At 47.8% G+C, this 19,737-nt stretch overlaps 2 protein-coding genes across 2 annotated transcripts in view; one reads left to right on the top strand and one right to left on the bottom strand.

The window, feature by feature from the left end:
* Window positions 1–3,260: 3,260 nt before the first annotated feature.
* On the bottom strand, window positions 3,261–5,830 carry LOC129337965 (uncharacterized). Its single transcript, XM_054991994.1, has 3 exons — window positions 5,535–5,830; window positions 3,728–3,805; window positions 3,261–3,566 (listed from the first exon to the last, which is right to left on the bottom strand). The coding sequence occupies exons 1-3, from the start codon at window positions 5,782–5,784 to the stop codon at window positions 3,268–3,270; spliced, it is 627 nt and encodes a 208-aa protein (XP_054847969.1). The 5' UTR covers window positions 5,785–5,830; the 3' UTR covers window positions 3,261–3,267.
* Window positions 5,831–17,211: 11,381 nt separating this feature from the next.
* Window positions 17,212–19,737, top strand: part of DNAJC1 (DnaJ heat shock protein family (Hsp40) member C1) — a 111,220-nt gene continuing 108,694 nt past the window's right edge. The window contains exon 1 of the mRNA XM_054992115.1: window positions 17,212–17,426. Coding sequence (XP_054848090.1) covers window positions 17,265–17,426 — 162 coding nt within the window. The 5' untranslated portion in view covers window positions 17,212–17,264. The remainder of the gene's footprint in view (window positions 17,427–19,737) is intronic.

Raw genomic sequence — 19,737 nt, 5'->3', positions numbered from 1 at the left:
ATCGGGCGAAGACGAGGGGATGGTGCTTGGTCGGTTATGGGCTGAAAAGCCTTACTTTTCGGGGCGCACACCGGTTAAATACCGGCACTACCGGGCGGATAGGCGTGCGCTATAGGAAAAATCTGCATATTCCTTCCCAGCCTGCCGTTTCTCGGGGGAGGGGGAGGACTCTCCCCACCACTGTTCCAACGGAGCAGGTTTCGTTCGGGGGATCAAATGGGCGCGCGGCAAGAGGGATGGCTTTGAGTCCATTGTGATCCCCGTTCGATTCTTGCCTGGCCCGCGTTGCCTACTTCTTTTTTTCTGGGGCCCAAGTTGCTGTGCAGGCAGTGTGATTTGCACATGTTTCCGCGACAGGCATGCCCTGGCCGCGCCCCGGGGACCTCTCTTTTGTCCTTCAGATCACTCCTGCGAGAAAACACTAGCCTCTCATTGAATTTGAACGACTGGCCAGCCGTGGCCTCTGTTCTCCAAATCTTCCTTGTGTCCTGTCCTGCTTCTCCCTCCCTGCCCCCCCGATCACAACATGGAGGACACAGGCCACTTCGGGGAGACTTGGCGAAGGACTCCCCAAACCCCCCTGCCGTTTCTTTTCTCCTGACTTTGTGTTTGAGGCACAATTATAGGACTTGCAGGAGAGATTTGCCTTGTGCCAAGAGTGGCGGAGGGTTTCCGGTGAGGCCTGCCGCGGGGCTCCACCCTGAATAAGCGACCTGGCACCTGGTTCCAACAGAGCAGGAACAGGTTTTGGGGGGCAGGTTTTGCATGTTCTCCTCTCAGGGCCGCAAGTTGGTTTGCGGGCCGTTTCATTTGCACATGTTTGCGCGACAGGCATGTATTCGACGCGCCCCAAGCGCCACTCCTTTGTCCTTCATATTTCCCTTTTGTGCGATGCAAGGCTGAAGTCATCCGATGTTAACATGCGCTCTGCCTCTCCCCCCCTGAATTCCCTCCCCGACGGTCGCAGCCGAAATATGCATGCTATCAGAAGGGGCTGCCGCACAGGAGTCCCGTAGAGCAACAAGCAGGAAGGCCTGCTTAGTGCCCTGGGACTCCTTGTTCGAGCCCCGCATCGCCGCCCGCCCGGCCCGCCTCCCTTTTTCGCGTCTGCTGAGACCGACGGGTGGGAACCCCGCTGGCGGCCGCCGGTGTCCCCATGAATTTTTCACCGACCGGGGGGGGGGGCGCGATTCTCCAAATCTTCATTGTGTCCAGGCCCTTTGGCCAGATTTGCACATGTTTCCGCGACAGGCATGCCCTGGCCGCGCCCCGGGGACCTCTCTTTTGTCCTTCAGATCACTCCTGCGAGAAAACACTAGCCTCTCATTGAATTTGAACGACTGGCCAGCCGCGGCCTCTGCTCTCCAAATCTTCCTTGTGTCCTGTCCTGCTTCTCCCTCCCTGCCCCCCCCCGATCTCAACATGGAGGACACAGGCCACTTCGGGGAGACTTGGCTAAGGAGTCCCCAAACCCCCCTGCCCCCCCTCATGTGCCAATATTGAGCCAGAAAAGGGTTTGCTCCAGGCCTCCCCTGCCTGGGGAGACACGGCAGGGCCTTGCATGGCTCTTCCCAGCCATGGGCCGGAGGAGAAAGGAGCAACCCTGCCAGATCTGTGTTCCTTCCCCCCCCCCCGCCCAAATCCAGGGTGCTGGTTCCAGGCCCTTGGGCCAGATCACCCCCCAGGTGTGCCCTGGACCTCATGTGCCAATATTGAGCCAGAAAAGGGTTTGCTCCAGGCCTTCCCATGCCTGGGGAGACACGGCAGGGCCTTGCATGGCTCTTCCCAGCCATGGGCCGTTGGAGAAAGGAGCAACCCTGCCAGATCTGTGTTCCTCCCCCCCCCCCCGCCCAAATCCAGGGTGCTGGTTCCAGGCCCTTGGGCCAGATCACCCCCCAGGTGTGCCCTGGACCTCATGTGCCAATATTGAGCCAGAAAAAGGTTTGCTCCAGGCCTTCCCATGCCTGGGGAGACACGGCAGGGCCTTGCATGGCTCTTCCCAGCCTTGGGCCGTTGGAGAAAGGAGCAACCCTACCAGATCTGTGTTCCTTCCCCCCCCCCACCCAAATCCAGGGTGCTGGTTCCAGGCCCTTGGGCCAGATCACCCCCCAGGTGTGCCCTGGACCTCATGTGCCAATATTGAGCCAGAAAAGGTTTTGCTCCAGGCCTCCCCTGCCTGTGGAGACACGGCAGGGCCGTGCATGGCTCTTCCCAGCCATGGCCCGGCGGAGAAAGGAGCAGCCCTGCCAGATCTGTGTTCCTTCCCACCCCCCGCCCAAATCCAGGGTGCCGGTTCCAGGCCCTTTGGCCAGATTTGCACATGTTTCCACGACAGGCATGCCCTGGCCGCGCCCCGGGGACCTCTCTTTTGTCCTTCAGATCACTCCTGCGAGAAAACACTAGCCTCTCATTGAATTTGAACGACTGGCCAGCCGCGGCCTCTGCTCTCCAAATCTTCCTTGTGTCCTGTCCTGCTTCTCCCTCCCCGCCCCCCCCCCCCCCGATCTCAACATGGAGGACACAGGCCACTTCGGGGAGACTTGGCTAAGGAGTCCCCAAACCCCCCTGCCCCCCCTCTTGTGTCAAGATTGAGCCAGAAAAGGGTTTGCTCCAGGCCTCCCCTGCCTGGGGAGACACGGCAGGGCCTTGCATGGCTCTTCCCAGCCATGGGCCGGAGGAGAAAGGAGCAACCCTGCCAGATCTGTGTTCCTTCCCCCCCCCCGCCCAAATCCAGGGTGCTGGTTCCAGGCCCTTGGGCCAGATCACCCCCCAGGTGTGCCCTGGACCTCATGTGCCAATATTGAGCCAGAAAAGGGTTTGCTCCAGGCCTTCCCATGCCTGGGGAGACACGGCAGGGCCTTGCATGGCTCTTCCCAGCCATGGGCCGTTGGAGAAAGGAGCAACCCTGCCAGATCTGTGTTCCTTCCCCCCCCCCCCGCCCAAATCCAGGGTGCTGGTTCCAGGCCCTTTGGCCAGATCACCCCCCAGGTGTGCCCTGGACCTCATGTGTCAATATTGAACCAGAAAACGTTATACCTCAGCCTCCCTTCCCCCCAAATCCAAGTTGTGTGTGTGTTCCAGCCCCCCGGCAAGAGCACCCTCCAGGCTTCCCCAGCACCTTCTGTTTAAAGATTATCGCAGAAAATGGGTTCCCAAAACATGCAGACATGCTCAAAGCGCAACCCGTTTCCGGATCCAGGACATGTGTATTCAGTGTGCGGAGCCTGTTAAGTTTAAACATAGCTTTATTTTGCCGACAGACAGGGCTCACCATGGCAGGCGGGAACCCCAGGCCCCCTGTGTCCATTCACTCAACTGTCCATCGAGCCAGACGGCCCCCCCCCTTCGACGGCCAAGCACCTGGGCAAAGCTCGGGACACGCGAGAATGCCCTAACTCTTTTTGGCGATGGTGGACGCGGGGTCGAAGTCCCAGGCTCTTCGCGGAGTTGCTCGGGTGCGTGCGGTCTTCCACGCTGAGTTGCCGCGAGAAAGGCGGCAGGAGACATCCCACCATCCAGCAGGTCAATCTCCTCCTCCTCCTCCTCTTCCTTCCCCGCAGTGGGGCCTGCTGGCGGGAAACCAATTGGAAAGCAATAAGCAGTCTTTGCCCCGACCAACCATACTACTGAGCATTGTGGAAACACCGACCAAAGCCCCCATCTAGGCGCCCTCTGTCGACCCAACAGTGACCTCGCAGCGCCCAGTGGGCCGCCATTAGCCACTTACTCCAAAACTGGTCCCGGCGTGCCTGGATTCTCTCATGGGCCAACCCCACAGCCTCCATCCGTCGCTCGGTGTCACTGGCTGAAAGAAAGGCGGTGTAACGATTAAGGAATTTCAATCGGTTGGTGATGCCCATCCCCAAACCTGCAAGCCGTGTGTCCTTCTCCCTGGCAATCGCCACCCCCAGCCTTCCCCAGCACCGCTTCTGTCATATTGGGGGATGACCGGGCCCGCTTCTCTACCGACCGTAAAATTGTCTGGACACGCTTCTCGCCCGACCTATGCCGAGTGCAAAAGTGGAACTTGCCCGGGCATGCTGCCGGCCCAGCCCATGCTCCGCTTTAGCCAGCTAGGCCTAGAGAGGAGAAAGGAGCAAGCCTGCAAGCTATGTGGACCCTCCCCAAACATGAGTGCTATGTGCGTCCCATCTCCCTGTCAGTTCCCCGCTCCAGGCTGCACCAGGACACACAGCGTGCATATCCGCTGGACTCTTGTTGGTCATATTGGGACGTGTCCGCGCACGCTGCCGGCCCAGCCCATGCTCCCCTTTAGCCAGCTAGGCCTCAAAGGAGAAGGGAGCAAGCCCGCAAACTGTGCGGCCCCTCCCCAAACATGCGAGCTGTGTGTCCCTTCTCCCTGGCAAGAGCCACCAGTAGCCTTCGCCAGCACCTTTTGTTGACCTATCCCCAGCACCCAGAGTATAAAAGTGGAACTTGCCCGGGCACGCTGCGAGGCCGCAGGCCAATGTCCCCCTTTGGCCAGCTAGGCCTCAGTGGAGAAAAGAGCAAGCCTTCCAGCTGTGCGTCCCATCCTCAAACATGAGCGCTGTGTTTCCCAGCTGTCTGGCAGCTCGGCCTGCGCCTGGCGCCACACAATCGGCTGTACAGTCGGTTTGTTGATGTAATATTGCCTCTGACTAGCAGAGCTTCAGCCTTTTGTTTATGCTCACTTCTGTATCACCATCAATTGCTGACCATAATCATTATAACCATTAGATATCATTTTAATATTTCACAGTTTATTCAATCCTGTCAAGAGCAAGCACAAAAGAAATCAGCTCTTTAAAAGTTCTCCTTTTCGAGGTTTGGTGTATAAAAAACATATAAAACCTGCATTGGTACTGCTGCATAGTCCTTTACCTAACCTCTTTCCAAAGTGCAGAATCTTGTGATCTCAATCACATTCTTCAGATGGTAGACGCTAAAATAGCATGCCACACTCCAGAACTTCCTATATAGTAAAACGCACACAAAAGTTTTAACACTGGAAGCTCTCTATCTTGCTTCTGGAGGTAGAACCATGCAGGCAATGTACTGTGCACTGAGCCCGGCTTCTACTGAAATCAATAGAAATGCTTTTCTAGGTTGTGGGACACTTGGGTGCAGACAGGATTTCTGGAACTCAGAGGAGAACCTAACTTTGGAGTGCTGACCAGCCAAATACCAGCTGGTAGAGCTGTGACTGACCCAAGGCCATGCAGCTGGCTTCAAGTGGAGGGGTGGGGATTCAAACCTGGTTCTCCAGATTAGAATCCCGTGGCTCCTAACCGCGCTGTGCGGCCGCAGGCCAATGTCCCCCTTTGGCCAGCTAGGCGTCAGAGGAGAACAGAGCCGGCTTGCAAGCCGCTAGGCTAGGCCTCAGAGGAGAATAGAGCAATAGAGCTTGGGCCGCCCAACAGAGAATATAGTTTGGGCTGCCCAAGCACCTGGAGTTCAAAGGTGTAACATTCCTTGGCCCGCTGCAGAACACTGCACCCATCGAGGAACAGCTTCCGGGGGCCGCCGCCCACTTGTTTCTTGACCAGACTTACTTCGTGGTCGCTCGCCCAGAAACTCCTTCTCCACCATGTCGACCTCGATGTCCTCCACAACAGCGGTCAAGTTCCTGCGGACCGTGTGGGCGAGATCGACACGGTCAGGGAACAGCGACTCCAGGCGGAACGGCACCATGGTCTCCTCCGCCGCCTCCCGCTCGTGCTCCGTCAGCCCCTTTTCCTCCATGGCCGCGGCCGCCTGCTCCGCCCACTCCTCACGCCAGTTGCTTGGCACCCACTCCGCCATGCTTTGCGACGATGGCGGAGGCACGTCTGGTCGGCAGGGGAAGCCTCACGAGTTTGCGGGGGTTTGCGCGGGCAAACCAACCGCACAGCCAATTGCGTTGCACCACGCGGAGGCCGAAAGCTGGTTGGTCATAGCCGAAAAAGCGGGAATCGGTGACACCGACCGGGTCAATGCGGCAGGTCAAGAGCTGATCAAGCCCCCCCCCCCCAATTCCTGGGGCCTCTGAACGGAAAACCAGACGCAGCCGTGATGGGGTCCCCCCGGAGGCACCAGGGGCAGTGCGCCCCTGGATTTTGGGCAAGAAAATTTTTTTTTTGACAGACATGTCTTAGACCTCGCCCGTGCACTCCCCCCAAGCCCTGGGCGGGCCCTGGGATTTCGGACAGTCCCGTGTGTGTTTCTCACAAACATGTTCCACCCTCCCCAAGTGAAGACATGTCTGTGTTTGCCTGTGTTTGTCAAAGGCATGCCCCCCCCAGTGGACAAGCACCAACCAACGGACAGGGCCCCCCGCCCCGCTTCGAAGCCCTCAGGCAGCCGGGCAAGATCCCGGAGTGCGGGGGGAGCCAGGGGGGCCATCTCTGACACGAAGCCAAACAGTCATCCAATCTTTTGAGGCCCGCGTTGGAGGCCCCCGGACCAGTTCATTGCGCGTCACCTGCTCGCTCGCAAGCTGCAGGCAATAGCGCCATCTAGCAGTCATTGAGAGGTCCACAGCCCCCGGGATGGTAAAAATAGCCGCTCTGTTCTGGGAACTCGCTGGTCGTCAGGAGGGGCACGTGCAGACGCGGACACACAATCACAGGTCTGGTGCGGGCAGGACACGCGCCGAAATTCTGAAACAGCCACGGGCGGGCCGAAACAGACGGGAGCGCGGACACATGCGCAACCACGTGTAGTTCTTAACGTCTGTTTCGGCTCTTATAGTCCGCCTTTCTCACTGACGGCGAAACTACAAGTGACGAATGACACTTGAATGGCAAGTGTATTCCTCCCTGTTCACTTGCCCTCCACTTGCTCTCCACTCAATCCACTTGCTGTTCAAGTGTCATTCGTCACTTGTAGCTTGGCCCTCAGACTCAAGGTGAATTACATAGAATGAGATCAGTACAATCAGTAGCAAGGACAAGGGTAGATTTCCATACAGTGTCAAGGACATTTCCATAAAACAATGTCATAGGGTAGATGAATACAAGTTTAAAGAGACATAGCATTAGCAAGGATCCAAAACAGGGTTGAAGGATTGCTGAAACAGAACATAATCAATTCTAGAATTGACATTAGACAACATGAAGCACAAGCAGTCTACAGAAGTACATATTCAAAGCAACAGCTAATATGTAAAGCAACATAATGGTGGAGCCCATGGTTCCCAACTCATTGGTGAAACATCTGAGACCCCTCCCTACAGTACCAGCCTCCTATTAGTGAAACACCCAAGACCCCTCCCTACAATACCACCCTCCTATATGAGTAAAAAAGCCTTTTTGAATAATTCAGTATTGCGTTGTTTACAGAAAGCCAAGAGCATGGGAGCTCTCCTGACCTCCTCAGGCAGGCTGTTCCATAGGGTAGGGGCTACCACAGAGGAAGCCTGTGTACAGGCTGCAGTTGGTTTTACCCATGTGCAGGCTAGCACCTGCAAGAGACCCTGTTCGGATAAGCGAAGCTGGCGTGGAGGGACATAGGGATGGTGGTGGTCCCATAGGTATGTCAGGCCAAGGCCATGAATAGCTTTGTATGTAATAACCAGTACCTTGAACTGAGCATGTAGCTAATAGGGAGCCAATGGAGTGACTGCAGGATGGGAGTGATGTTCATGCTCCTGCTAAGCATCGAGCTGCAGCATTTTGCACCAATTGGAGCTTCCAAGTTAACTTGGATGGAAGATCAATATATAGTGCATTACAATAGTCTTGATGTTACCATAGCATGGATCCAGGTGGCCAGGTCGGCTGTGTCAAGATAAGAAGCCATCTTCCAGGCTAGAGTGAGATTGTAGAAAGCATTTTTTGCAGCTGCCTTAACTTATTTTTATAGTAGTAGCGCTGGATCCAGTATAATCCCTAGTCTCTTAACCAACTCTACAAGGGTCAGACGAACTCCATCGAAAGGGGGGAGTACAATGTCTTTCAGGACTTGTCTGGGTTTAATTCCAATTTGTTATTTTTCAGCCATTTCACTAAGGCTGTCAGGCAGCGATCTAAGACTTCTACTGCATCCTGGGGGGACCTGGATAGCGAGATATAAAGTTGGGTGTCGTCTGCATATTGATGACATTCAACTGCATAGCTGCAAATGGGTTCTCCTAAAGGTTTTACGTAGAGGTTGAATAACATGGGAGATAGGATTGTGCCCTGCAGAACCCCACAAGATAGTTCCCATTCTGGAGACAGCTGATCTCCGACGGCAACCCTTTGAGTCTGTTCCATGAGAAACAATTTAAACCAGTCCCGGGCACATCCTTTGATGCCCACTTCTGTTTCTAAATGCCTCATGGTGTTTAGGGTGGCATGGTCTACTGTGTCAAAGGCTGCAGACAGATCCAGGAGGAGCAATAATGAGGCACGGCCTTTTTCTATATTCAGATGGAGATCATCTACTAATGCTACTAATGTTGGCTCTGTCCCATGCCCTGGTCTGAAACCTGACTGGAAAGGGTCCAGAGCACTAGAGTTATCCAAGAAGGACTGGAGTTGGTCAGCTACTGCACTCTCAATCACTTTGCCCAGAAAGGGCAGATTAGAGGCTGGGCAATAAGTGGCCACATCAGTTTTGTCTAGGGATGGTTTTTTAATTAGCGGACAAATAACTGCCTGTTTGAGTGGCCGGGGGAAGGTGCCCTGAGTTAGCTATCGGTTTACAATAGATCTCAGTGGTTCACTTATCTGATCTTTACTTGATTTTAACAGCCAAAATGGGCAAGAATCAAACGCACAAGTAGTGGCTTTCATGGATGCCAGGATCCTGTTAAGGTCTGTCATTGTAATAGGTTCAAAGCAGTCTAAATATAATCTAGATGGTGTACTAAGCATTTCTTCTATCTTGTTCGTATTGCAGCTAGCATCTAGATCAGAGTGTATTTGTGCTATTTTATCAGTGAAAAATTTAGCTAATTGTCTGTTCTTGGGACTGTAAAGGTTAGCTTCATTGGGATAACTCTAGAGTAAATGGCTTGATGATCAAAGATTCATTTTCTGATCTTTAAGAAAACTTATGGTGGTAGAATTCCTTTCAGCACTAGTAAACGTTTTCTTCTGGTAGTTTTAATGAGCTACCTACTTACTGATGAGAAACAAGTAAAACAGTTACTTTAAGATAATAACTCTGTTATGCTGAGGTATATGTATTGTTTATTAGGATAAATTTATCCTTGCCCCCTTGTGGTCAGATGGATTTGAAAAATATTGCAAATATCTGCTGTACCTACATGAAAACACTTGTCAAATGTAAGGCATGGTAATCGGAATCAAAATGTAAAAAGCTGAAAATATATGAAAATGAATGAAAGCCAAGCAATAGTCTTTGGTCATGGTAATAAAGTGTAAAGGAACCCTAGATGGCATTTTGTTAGAACACAATTGGGCTATTCCTAGGGAATTATTTGTTGCCTTCACTGCAAATGTATTTCACCTACTCTTTTCCAAAAATAAAAATAATACAGCAATCAAAGGTGTCATTGTCAAAATGGTGGACTCAAGAACCACCTAAATTGTGTTTTATCATTCAGGCCATAGCCTTAACTTTGAAATATCTTGCCTGCCATTGGCTGAATCCACACGTACTGGCATAGTATTAAACTGTCGGAATGCCAGCATCTTCCTGGTGCGATTTCTGATGTCATTGTGCCACGAGCACAGCATCGTGGCGCAGTGACATCAGAAATTGTGCTAGGAAGATGCTGGCATTCTGACAGTTTAGCGCTATGCCGGTACATGTGGATTCAGCCATTGTTCCGCTGTTCCACTGCAAGGTATCCCAACAAAAGAGTGTTGGTTATAGTCAAGGCTGCAGTGTCTTAGACCTATGATGACTTAGCAGGCCTGGCTAATGCCTGGGTGAACCTCAGAACACGACTGAGCATGCTCTGTAAAACTCAGCGGTTCATCACAAAAAGAATTAATGTGCCCACACTCACACCCCTATACACGAAAGCACATATTTTCAGTTTTCCAGAGGCTGACAAATCTACTTACATTCCTATGAGGAGGAAACCTTCAATTAAACAAACACAAGTGAGTACTCATTGCTAGTAGGAAAGGTCACCTTTAATTTTCTTTTCTATAACATCTTAGAAGGTGGAATATCTTATTACAGCAGGAATCCCCAGTGTGGTGCCCATGGGCGCCATATAGGGTTGCCAGGCCCCCTCAGCTTCCTTGCAGGGGGATTGGTGCCCCCCGTGGGGGGGGGCGGTGCAAAGCACGTGTGCTCCTAGAAGTGTGATGATGTCACTTCCGGGAAGTGATGTCATCATGTGGCGCGCCCCCGGAGCATGACCATGCTCCACAGGGGCTTGGATCAGGGCTGCTGCGGAGGGCAGGAGCCCTCCTGCACTCCACAATCGCCCGAAATGGGTCCGATCCATGCCAAAATGGGCTCGTTTCAGGCTCCTTTTGGCACGGATCATGCCCCTTTTGAACTGCTGTGGAGCACAGGAACGCTCCTGCCCTCTGCAGTGACCCAAAACAGGCCCAATCTATGCCAAAATGGGCCCAAAATGAGCCCATTTTGGTGCGGATTGGGCCCATTTTGGGTTGCTGCGGAGGGCAGGAGCACTCCTGCCCTCTGTAGCGCCAATAATGGCCCCATTTGGGTGCAGATTGGGCCCCTTTTGAGCTGCTGCAGAGTGCAGGAGCACTCCTGCTCTCCGCAGCATGGATTGGGCCCGTTTTGAGCCATTGCAGAGTGCAGGAGCACTCCTGCGCTCTGCAGTGGCCCCAATCCAGACCAAACTGGGCCGATCCAGGCGGCTGTTGCGCATGGGGGCATGCAGTGCCACAGGGGAGCGCACACAGAATGTGTGCGTCCCCCCACTGGCCAAGTAAGTGAGGGCGGGGTATGAGGGGAGGGGGCGGGGGATCCCCTGCCCCCACCGGGGGTATGGTATCACTAGTGCCATGACACCTGCTAATATCTTTCCTGGCATCTGACAAGTGTTTTCAGAAAGTGGGTGGGGCCAGATGGGACTCTTGCCAACAGGGCTTCTAATTAGCCACTGGTGATCTGATTGGCTGGGCAGACTAAAATAAAGTTACTTCAGCAGTAGCTGCCACCACAGTATTAGTTTTTCTCTCTCACTTCTCTTTCCCAGTGTATTTTTAAAATTCTTCTCCTCTGCAGTTGGACTTTCTCTGGGTGTGCATGTGGCACTGCTTCCCATGCCGGCCATTTTGTAATTGCACCCACCACCCCATGTCAGAATTCCAAAAGTGCCCATGGGCTCAAAAAAGTTGGGGAACTCTGTATTATACCAATAGATTAGAACAAAAATGGCTTCAGAAAGTTACAGTGGAAGGCCCATCCTGAAATATGTAGGTTTCTTTTAGATATGTTGTATTTATTTTATTATAAAAATAGCTAGGTTTAAAAAATGTGCTGTTCCTGTGCAGAAGACAAAATAGGCTCATGGCCAAAGTAGCCATTACCAGTGCAGTCCTAAATTACACACTTCTAAATCCACTGAAGTCAGGGTGTAACTCTCCTTAGGATTTCACTGTACGTGACAGACATGTACATCAGTCTTCCACCAGGGTTTTTAAAAATGAAATGCAGCAGCTGGAGATTGCATATTTTAATGGAGAAACAATCTGTATCCATTTATCTAGAACACTGTAATCCCACTCTTCCTCTAAGGAGCTTGTGTCAGCATGCATCATTTTCTCTTCTTTTTATCCTTACAACCTCTCTGTGAGGTAGTGTAGTCTGAGAGAGAGGAATTGGCCAAGGTTATCTGGTGTGATTCATGCAATTGGAATTCTCACCGTAGCATTACACTACACTGGTTATCTTTTCCCCTGTTGATAGCGATCTTGATTTTTAAAAAAATCCAAAAGGGAAAAGGTTAAGAATCTGTTCCTCTGTTTCCATCAAATGTACAGCCTGTTGAGGCAGCTTTTCAGCTTTAAAAAATATACCCAGCAGGACCAATGGAGGACTGGGATGTGGACTTTTATCAGCTCTGACATGCCCAAACCCCCAGAAGCACTGTGCACCTTGGGTGCTAATGTTTATTTACTTTATTTATACCCTACTTTTCCTCCCCAATGGAGACCCAAAGTGGCTGATATCATTCTCCTCTTCTCCGTTTTATCCTCACAACCACCTTTGGCAGTAGGTTAGGCTGAGAAAGTATGACCGGCTTACATGAGAGAGTGGGAATTTGAACCGGGTAGTCCAAACAGTTTGTCCCTGTACCACACTTGTCAGCATAAACAAAACTGACTAAAGAAAATTTTGTTAATATCAGGGTATTTTGTAACTAAAATAGTGAAATACTAATTTTGTAACTAAAATTTTGAGAAATAGTAATTTTGTTACCAACCCTGAACATGCCAAGTGGGATGTGGGATATAGAGGAAGGAAGGAAGGCAGGCAGGCCCTGGCCCTCAAAGTTTAGTTTTTAAACTTCTCTAATGATGCAATCCTAAGTAGATTATACTCTTCTAAATCCATTCAAGTCAGTGGGTTCAGAAGGCCAAAGCTCTGTTGAGGATGGCACAGTTAGGCTGCTTCCACATGGCAAGAGAGTTCTCTGTTTTTTTCATCACCACTGCAAAAGAGGAAACAAGAACATTGACAATGGAGTTTCCTGCATACTTCCACCACCAGGGGGCTTTCTGAGGGCTTATTTTAAATCACTAATTTCTATTGTTCTAGCAATTACTACTTTTTTTACTCCACCCCCCAGTAGAGCAGTGGAGAAAATGGCAGCCATCAAGGCTAACTGCAGGGAGTAGGTGCCAATGTGGGTGACCCTGGTGAAAATATATACCTTCCATTCAGATGGAGTGATAATGCACTCTTCCCAAAAGGATTCAAGCAAAGCAAGTTTGGGAAAGAATGAACTGAGGATGGGTAAAGGATGATTACAGCATAAACAGAGCACAACATTTGTCTAGATGCACTTTAAAAAAGCACTGTGGTTGGAACCAAAGTGGGGGGAAATCCTCTGCCCTTGCTAAATCTGAACGTTTGATGTCGTCTGTACATTTCCACCATGTTTCTGTCTACACAGAATGGTAAAAAGTGAATTAAAAATAGAAATGGACCACACTGTTCTTTCAGTGCTTGCTTTTTTGTGCAATAGCTACTGTCATGAGGGATTTGTGTGATTTTTTTTAAAGGCGAAGGTGGGCAATTTGCTTTTTTTTTTTTGAATTTTTTTTAAATTTATTTTTTTTAAACCAAACAAACAAACAAAAACAATGTACAGAAGTAAAATAGAACAACAACAAAGTCTTAGTGAACTATATACAATAAATGTCATGCCAATATAGTTAAAACAAAGACAACTAGCATTTTTTTTCAATTATTTGATAGTCGTTGCTTCAAATCTGAGTAACAAAAAGTAAATGCTTAGGTGGAGAGTGATTTGTATTGGAAATGAATTCAATGAATGGTAACCATTTTGCAATAAAATCAGTTTCTTTCAAATAGTGTTCATTCTGGTATAATTCGTCATGTATTTTTTCTTGTATATAGTGGTCCCATATTTTTTCTAACCATTTTTCTGCTGTGGGAACTGTCTTTGATTTCCAATGTAAAGCTAGCAAGTTCTTAGCTACAACCAAAAGGTTGCTAATTAGGTCTTTTCTTATTTGTGGAATTTCAAAAGTATCCCATACATTCAAGAATATGATCTTTGGATCAAGGGGGATTTTGTAGCCCGTTATTTCTTTTATATAACATAATATATCATTCCAAAAAGGTTCTATTCGGGGGCATTCCCACCAGCAATGTTTAAACGTTCCTATATTTCCACACTCTTTCCAGCAGAGCGGAGGATTTGTTTTAGTTATTAGTGAGAGTTTTCTTGGTGTTATGTGCCATCTGTGAATGATTTTGTAATTTTGGATTTGGGAGGTAACTGTCTTAGGTTTTAGAATGTTTGCAGTCCATATTTCTCTCCATTGTTCAGGTGTTAGCTCTATGTTGCAATCTAAGTGCCAATTTGTTTGGCATTTTAGAGTTTTAATTTGGTTGAGAGATAAAAGGATGTTGTATAGTTTAGAAATTAATCCCTTTTGTTTGAGTGATTTGGTATCAAGTAGGAGTTCAAAATCGGTTGCGTTCTTTTTAAGTAATTCTTGTATTTTTATTTGTTGTAGCATGTTTGAGAGTTGAAAATAGGTAAACCAGTGAATCTTGTGTTTTATTTTTTGTTCTAATTCTATTTTGTTTATGATTCCCTTTTTTGTTGTTATATCAATTATGCGGATCATATTTGCTTGGAGCCATATATTTTTAAAGGCTTTAGTTTGCCCTGGAGGGAACCAATGCTGTTCTATAAGAGAATCTTGAGAATTGTGGTATAAGTTTGAATCTTGTACGATCCCAGGTATTGATTATTGATTCTAGAAAAGGGTTATTTATTTTGTGGGGTCGATCTTTTTTGTGTTCCAAAACATATTTTGTATATTGCAATGTTTAAGTTCTGACTCCAAGATTGCGATCCAGTCAGTCTTATTTGCTGTAATTAAAATTTGTAATGTATTGAATAGTCTGGTGGCTGTCTGATAGAGTTCTAGATCAGGGTATTTAAAGCCTCCTTGCTGTTTTCTTAGCTTAAGAGTTTTAAAGGCTATTCTTGGATGTTTCTTCCCCCATAAGAATTGGTTTAATAATTGTTGCCATGATTTAATTTTCTTTTGTGGAATTGTTAACGGTATTGCCCTAAAAAAAAAGAGTAATTTTGGAAGTACAAATGACTTAATTAGGTGGTATCGTTCTAACCATGAGGGTGTAATCCTTCCCCATTTATGTAGATCTGCTTTAATTTGGTTGATTGTTTTGATGTGGTTTAGTTCCATCAATTGGTTAAGGTTATTAGGGATGGTTATGCCTAAATATGACATTTGCTTATGGTTCCAGTGGTACTGACTAGATTGTTTGATATGTGTAACAGTGTTTGCGTGGAGAAATATTGGAAAGAGCTGTGACTTGGATTGATTGACTGTAAGGCCCGAAATTGAGCCGAATTCCAGTAGTTTATTTTGGAGTGGGTATAGAGAATCTATGGGATTTGTAATATATACAACCATGTCATCGGCAAAAAGGCTTAATTTATATTGATTGTTCTCTATGTTAATTCCTTGTATTTTGGGGTCTTCCCTAATAGCTATAGCCAACGGTTCGATAGCCAACGCAAATAAGATTGGTGAGAGTGGACACCCTTGTCTCGTGCCTCTTTGGATTAGTATTTTGTGGGATAGATGATTGTTAATTGTTATTTGGGCAGTTGCTTGTGAGTATATAGCATTTATTATTTTGAGGAATGTCTCTCCAAATCCCATGCAGTGTAAAACTTGTTTTAAGTATGATATTTCTAAAGAATCAAACGCTTTCTCTATGTCCAAAGATAGAAATATTGATTCTAACTATTTTTTTTGACTGTGTGAAATTAAGTTGAGTGTCTTATAGATGTTATTAGTTAAATCTCTGTTTGGAATGAAACCTGATTGATCTTGGTGTATGTAATGTGTAATAAATGAATTCAACCTTTTAGTTAGTATAGCTGTAAAAATTTTATAATCTTGATTTAGTAATGAAATAGGTCTGTAAGAAGTTGTTTTAGTTGAGTCTTTACCTGGTTTAGGGATTACTATGATCGTTGCAGTGAGCCATGATGGGGGTATTTGTCCAGTATTTAAAACTGTGTTGCAAGCATGCATTAGTGGAGTAGCAATTAGTGTGGCAAACTTTTTATAAAATTCTGATGGGTAGCCATCAGGTCCTGGAGTTTTGTTATTTTTGAGTGATTTAATAACATCAAGTATTTCTTGATGTGTGATGGGGCTGTTTAAGAGTAAACGGGCAATTTGCTTTTGAAGTACTCTGCAATAAGTAAGGTGATTATGAGCCAAACTCTGTTGTAGCTTTGATTCACGTGTGAAGTCCCAGCATTGGAAGCAGCCGAGTTTTTCTGTGACTACCAGGAGAGCTTCATAGTGGAAAGTTCAGTGGAAGTACCAACGGTGTAACTGCAGTTGATGTTTTAAAAAGACAAATATACTATTGAGAATTATTAGGAAAAGGACTTGAAAATAAAACAGAATCCTAATGCTACTATCTAAATATATAGTGTAGCCTATAACTCAAAAAATTTACCAGTGTCTGCTAAAACAACAAAGATTCAGCCTGGAGGTAAGCTGTCCATCCTTGCAGAGCTGAGACTACATTTATTATGTAGTCTCATAATAAATGCTTTATTATGCTTATTTGGGAACCAAATTGGTTTCTCACTGATAACACTTCTGTTAAACTTACTCTTTTCACTGGTACTGGCTGCATTTCTCAGACAGACCATAGGATCCTGAATATTGTATTAATGTCTTTAGTTTGAATCTGCCCCTTCTTCCAAGCTTAGAATCGCACTCATGATCTTTAGCTCATTATATCCTCACTAAAAATGTTGATCCATCACCTGACCCAAGGTCACTTGAAGGCCTTCATCATTGAGTCTTCTTGGGTGCAACCCCCCCACCAAATTGGGTAGGGTTACCAACCTCCAGGTGGAGCCTGGAGAGCTCCCAGAATTTACAACTCATAGAGGTGCCCTCTATGAACTGTAAATTCTGGGAGCTCTCCCAGAATTTATGGAATCTATGGTATACCATAGATTCTAGATCCAGAGGATCTATGGTATACCATAGATTCTAGGAGAAACCCCTTCCCAGATTCTGCCCCACATGCCGCCGCCCCCCAAATCTCCAGGAATTTCCTAAGCTGGAATTGGTAACCCTTTGGGGTTTAAATATTTTGACAACCACCACCCTGAAGGAAGGTCACGGGCTAGGTTCGTTCCCAGAAAAGAAAGCACAGTCAACATTTCCTTCCACACCCAGTAAGAGAAGCGTGTACAATCTTTATGTGTGCGGAAAAGGGAGAAATTCGGTACTGTTTGAGCAGCAGGGAGGTTTTTAAAAACCGTGTTATGCTTCTTTCAAAACGCAGAGGCCTCGCCTCCCCCAGGCCGTGGAATGCGCGGGAGGCGACGGCAGAAGCGAGCCCCAGCCCTCCAGCTTCGCTCTGCTTTTTTCGCCAGTCTTCTTCAGCTTTCTGCGGTTGCTAGGCCTCATGACGCGCCCAAAGAGCAAACGGCGATTGGCCAAGGCACAGGCCCCGCTCCTCGCGCTGGGATTCTCTGGGGGCGGAGCGGAACCGGCGCTCTGGTTGGCGCATGCGTGATTCGGGCCGCGTCCTCGGCCACGTCTGACTTGGGGCTGCGCTCAGCCCTGGCCAGCTGCTCGCGGGGAGTCATGGCGTGCCCTCCCCCAGTGCCCGGGCTGCAGAGGTCCCCGCTGCTCTGGCTGCTTCTCTTCGCGCCGTCCATCCTCGCCTGGGACAGCGGGGACTTGGAGCTCTTCGACCTGGTGGAGGAGGTCCCGCAAAACTTCTACGCTTTCCTGGGAGTGGAGCAGGTGAGGAGTGCGTGGCCCCCCAAAAGCTGGCTGTCTGGGCCCGGCCCATCTCGCTTCCGGGACTTGCTCGTTAGAGCCGCAGCCTGGCTCTGGAACCAGTTTGGAACACCGGAGTTCAGCTCTCGGCCATCAGTCATCTAAGACGAGGATTCCCGAGCATGTGCAAAGTGACTTCCTTACCTTGAAATGGCCGCAGCCGAATCTGGAGTTAGAGGGCATGACTGAAGAAAGGAAATTGATTTTTTATTTAGTGCCAAGTGGCTGGCCGTGTTGGTCTGCAGTAGAATAGCATGATTTGAGTCCAGTGGCACCTTAGAGACCTACAAGATTTTCAGGGTTTAAGCTTTCGAGAGTCAAAGCTCCCTTCTTAGATATCAAGAGTTTCAGATGTACCAAGTTACCTGAAGCAGGGAGCTTTGACTATGAAAAGCTTATACCCTGAAAATCTTGTAGGTCTCTAAGGTGCCACTGGACTCAAATCCAATTTTTTTACAGCGTTGTTTTCTCAATTTCTTATAGATCTTTTGCTTGTTCACTCCAGTTCTTCCACCCCCCCCCTTCATTATATTCTAGTCATGTTGCATTCTGACTGTTGTGCTTCTACCTGCTATATCTTATTCCAAGCTGCAGTTTCCTTGAATCCTCCCTTTCACCATTCTTTTATGCTCGGTTGCTTTCTCTCTCCCTGCCAAAGGCATGCTAACACAAAACGGTCATCCTCTTGTGTCACCCTCCACTTCTGGAGGTGACTTCCCTTCTGCTTAGAAGACCAGCCCAACAAAATTGCAAATATCCTGCTTCTTTTTGTGGTGGCCGCTCTTGGTCTCTTCTGATTGGACTGCTTTGCATTGGCAGACTTGGTTGACTGCTTTGCTGCCTGAGGGATGATTTACTGTGCCAGTTTACACTTCTGCCTTTTCTTTTGAGAAGTTAAGGTGAAATGGACTGATTTCCTTGACATTGATGAATTCATAACCGCTGTTCTTGGTTTGGAGGCAGCTGCTTGTGAAACTGAAAGTTAAACCTTAAAATTCTAAAGCATGGTGCTTAACTAAATAATATCATAGACTATGGGTTTTTTTTGTTTTCTGGTAACATCTAAAAGTAGATTTGGCTTGATTTCACAGTAATGCTTTTTTTCAAGAGCAGAGGCTGTCAGATGACTCTTTGCAGTGTCAGTCTCTGGTTCATGTGTCACACAAACAGATCCCTGGTTAAATTAGACTAACTATTATGAGTGTGATTGTCCAAATGCTAGCCAGTCCACTAACTGGTTAGTAGGGTATGTCAAACCAGGATGTGACAACGTGATTTGAATTCACATAATTAACCACATTGGGTTTGACTATGCCCTGGCTTGTTACCTGGTGCTGCAGTGCAGGCTGATATACTAGTTGGATCAGTATGGAAAGAACAGGGGGCCAGGAGGGCCGTTTGGCCTGAGCTTCAAGGTAAAAGGGGACCTTAGATATAGGCATTTATTAATTTTATGGCATGTGATAAATTTCACAACTTGTGCGTCATTTAATTTTACTTTTACTATGGCTAGGGGCCTCAGAAACTGAAAGTGGCTTGGTCTTCTGGGAATGTCTGAGAGGATCTGGGAAAGAACCATGGCAATGAAAGTAGTGTTTGTGAGCCAAATCCTGGATTTACAACATGTTGATAGCAAAAATAAACCATAGTTTCCTATTATGTCTGAACAGAGTCTCTAAGTCTTAATTAAATGCTTTGGAAGTTATACCAGTTTCACATTGAAATGTGACACTAGAGAATTAACCGTTAAACATTTTGTGTTCAGTTCTGGGTTATACTGATCTTTATTTCCTCATTATCTGGTTCAGTTGCAGATGAGATGCTAGTGTAAAAAAAATTAACAATTAGTTTAATTAACTAGCCATTTTCAATGGTGTGTCATGTAGCTAGTAACTTTCCATAAAATGAAGAAACAATATAATAACAATAATAACATTTGATTTCTATACCGCCCTTCAGGACAACTTAATGCCCACTCAGAGCGGTTTACAAAGTATGTCATTATTATCCCCACAACAAAACAGCCTGTGAGGTGGGTGGGGCGGAGAGAGTTCCAGAGAACTGTGACTAGCCCAAGGTCACCCAGCTGGCTTCAAGAGGTGGTTGTGGGGAAGCAAACCCGGCTCTCCAGATTAGAGTCCCGCACTCTTAACCACTACACCAAACTGGCTATATTTTAGCTATATAGGGAACTTCTGCACATGCACCAGGATTTCTGAAAGCTGCCTTTTTTCATTTATACCTCAGTCCCTATGTCATCTAAAAATGCACTGCT

This window comes from Eublepharis macularius, chromosome 11, assembly GCF_028583425.1.
Source record: "Eublepharis macularius isolate TG4126 chromosome 11, MPM_Emac_v1.0, whole genome shotgun sequence".
Taxonomy (NCBI): domain Eukaryota; kingdom Metazoa; phylum Chordata; class Lepidosauria; order Squamata; family Eublepharidae; genus Eublepharis; species Eublepharis macularius.
The sequence above is the reverse complement of the archived record's forward strand: the minus strand, read 5'-3'. Positions and strand labels throughout refer to the sequence as shown.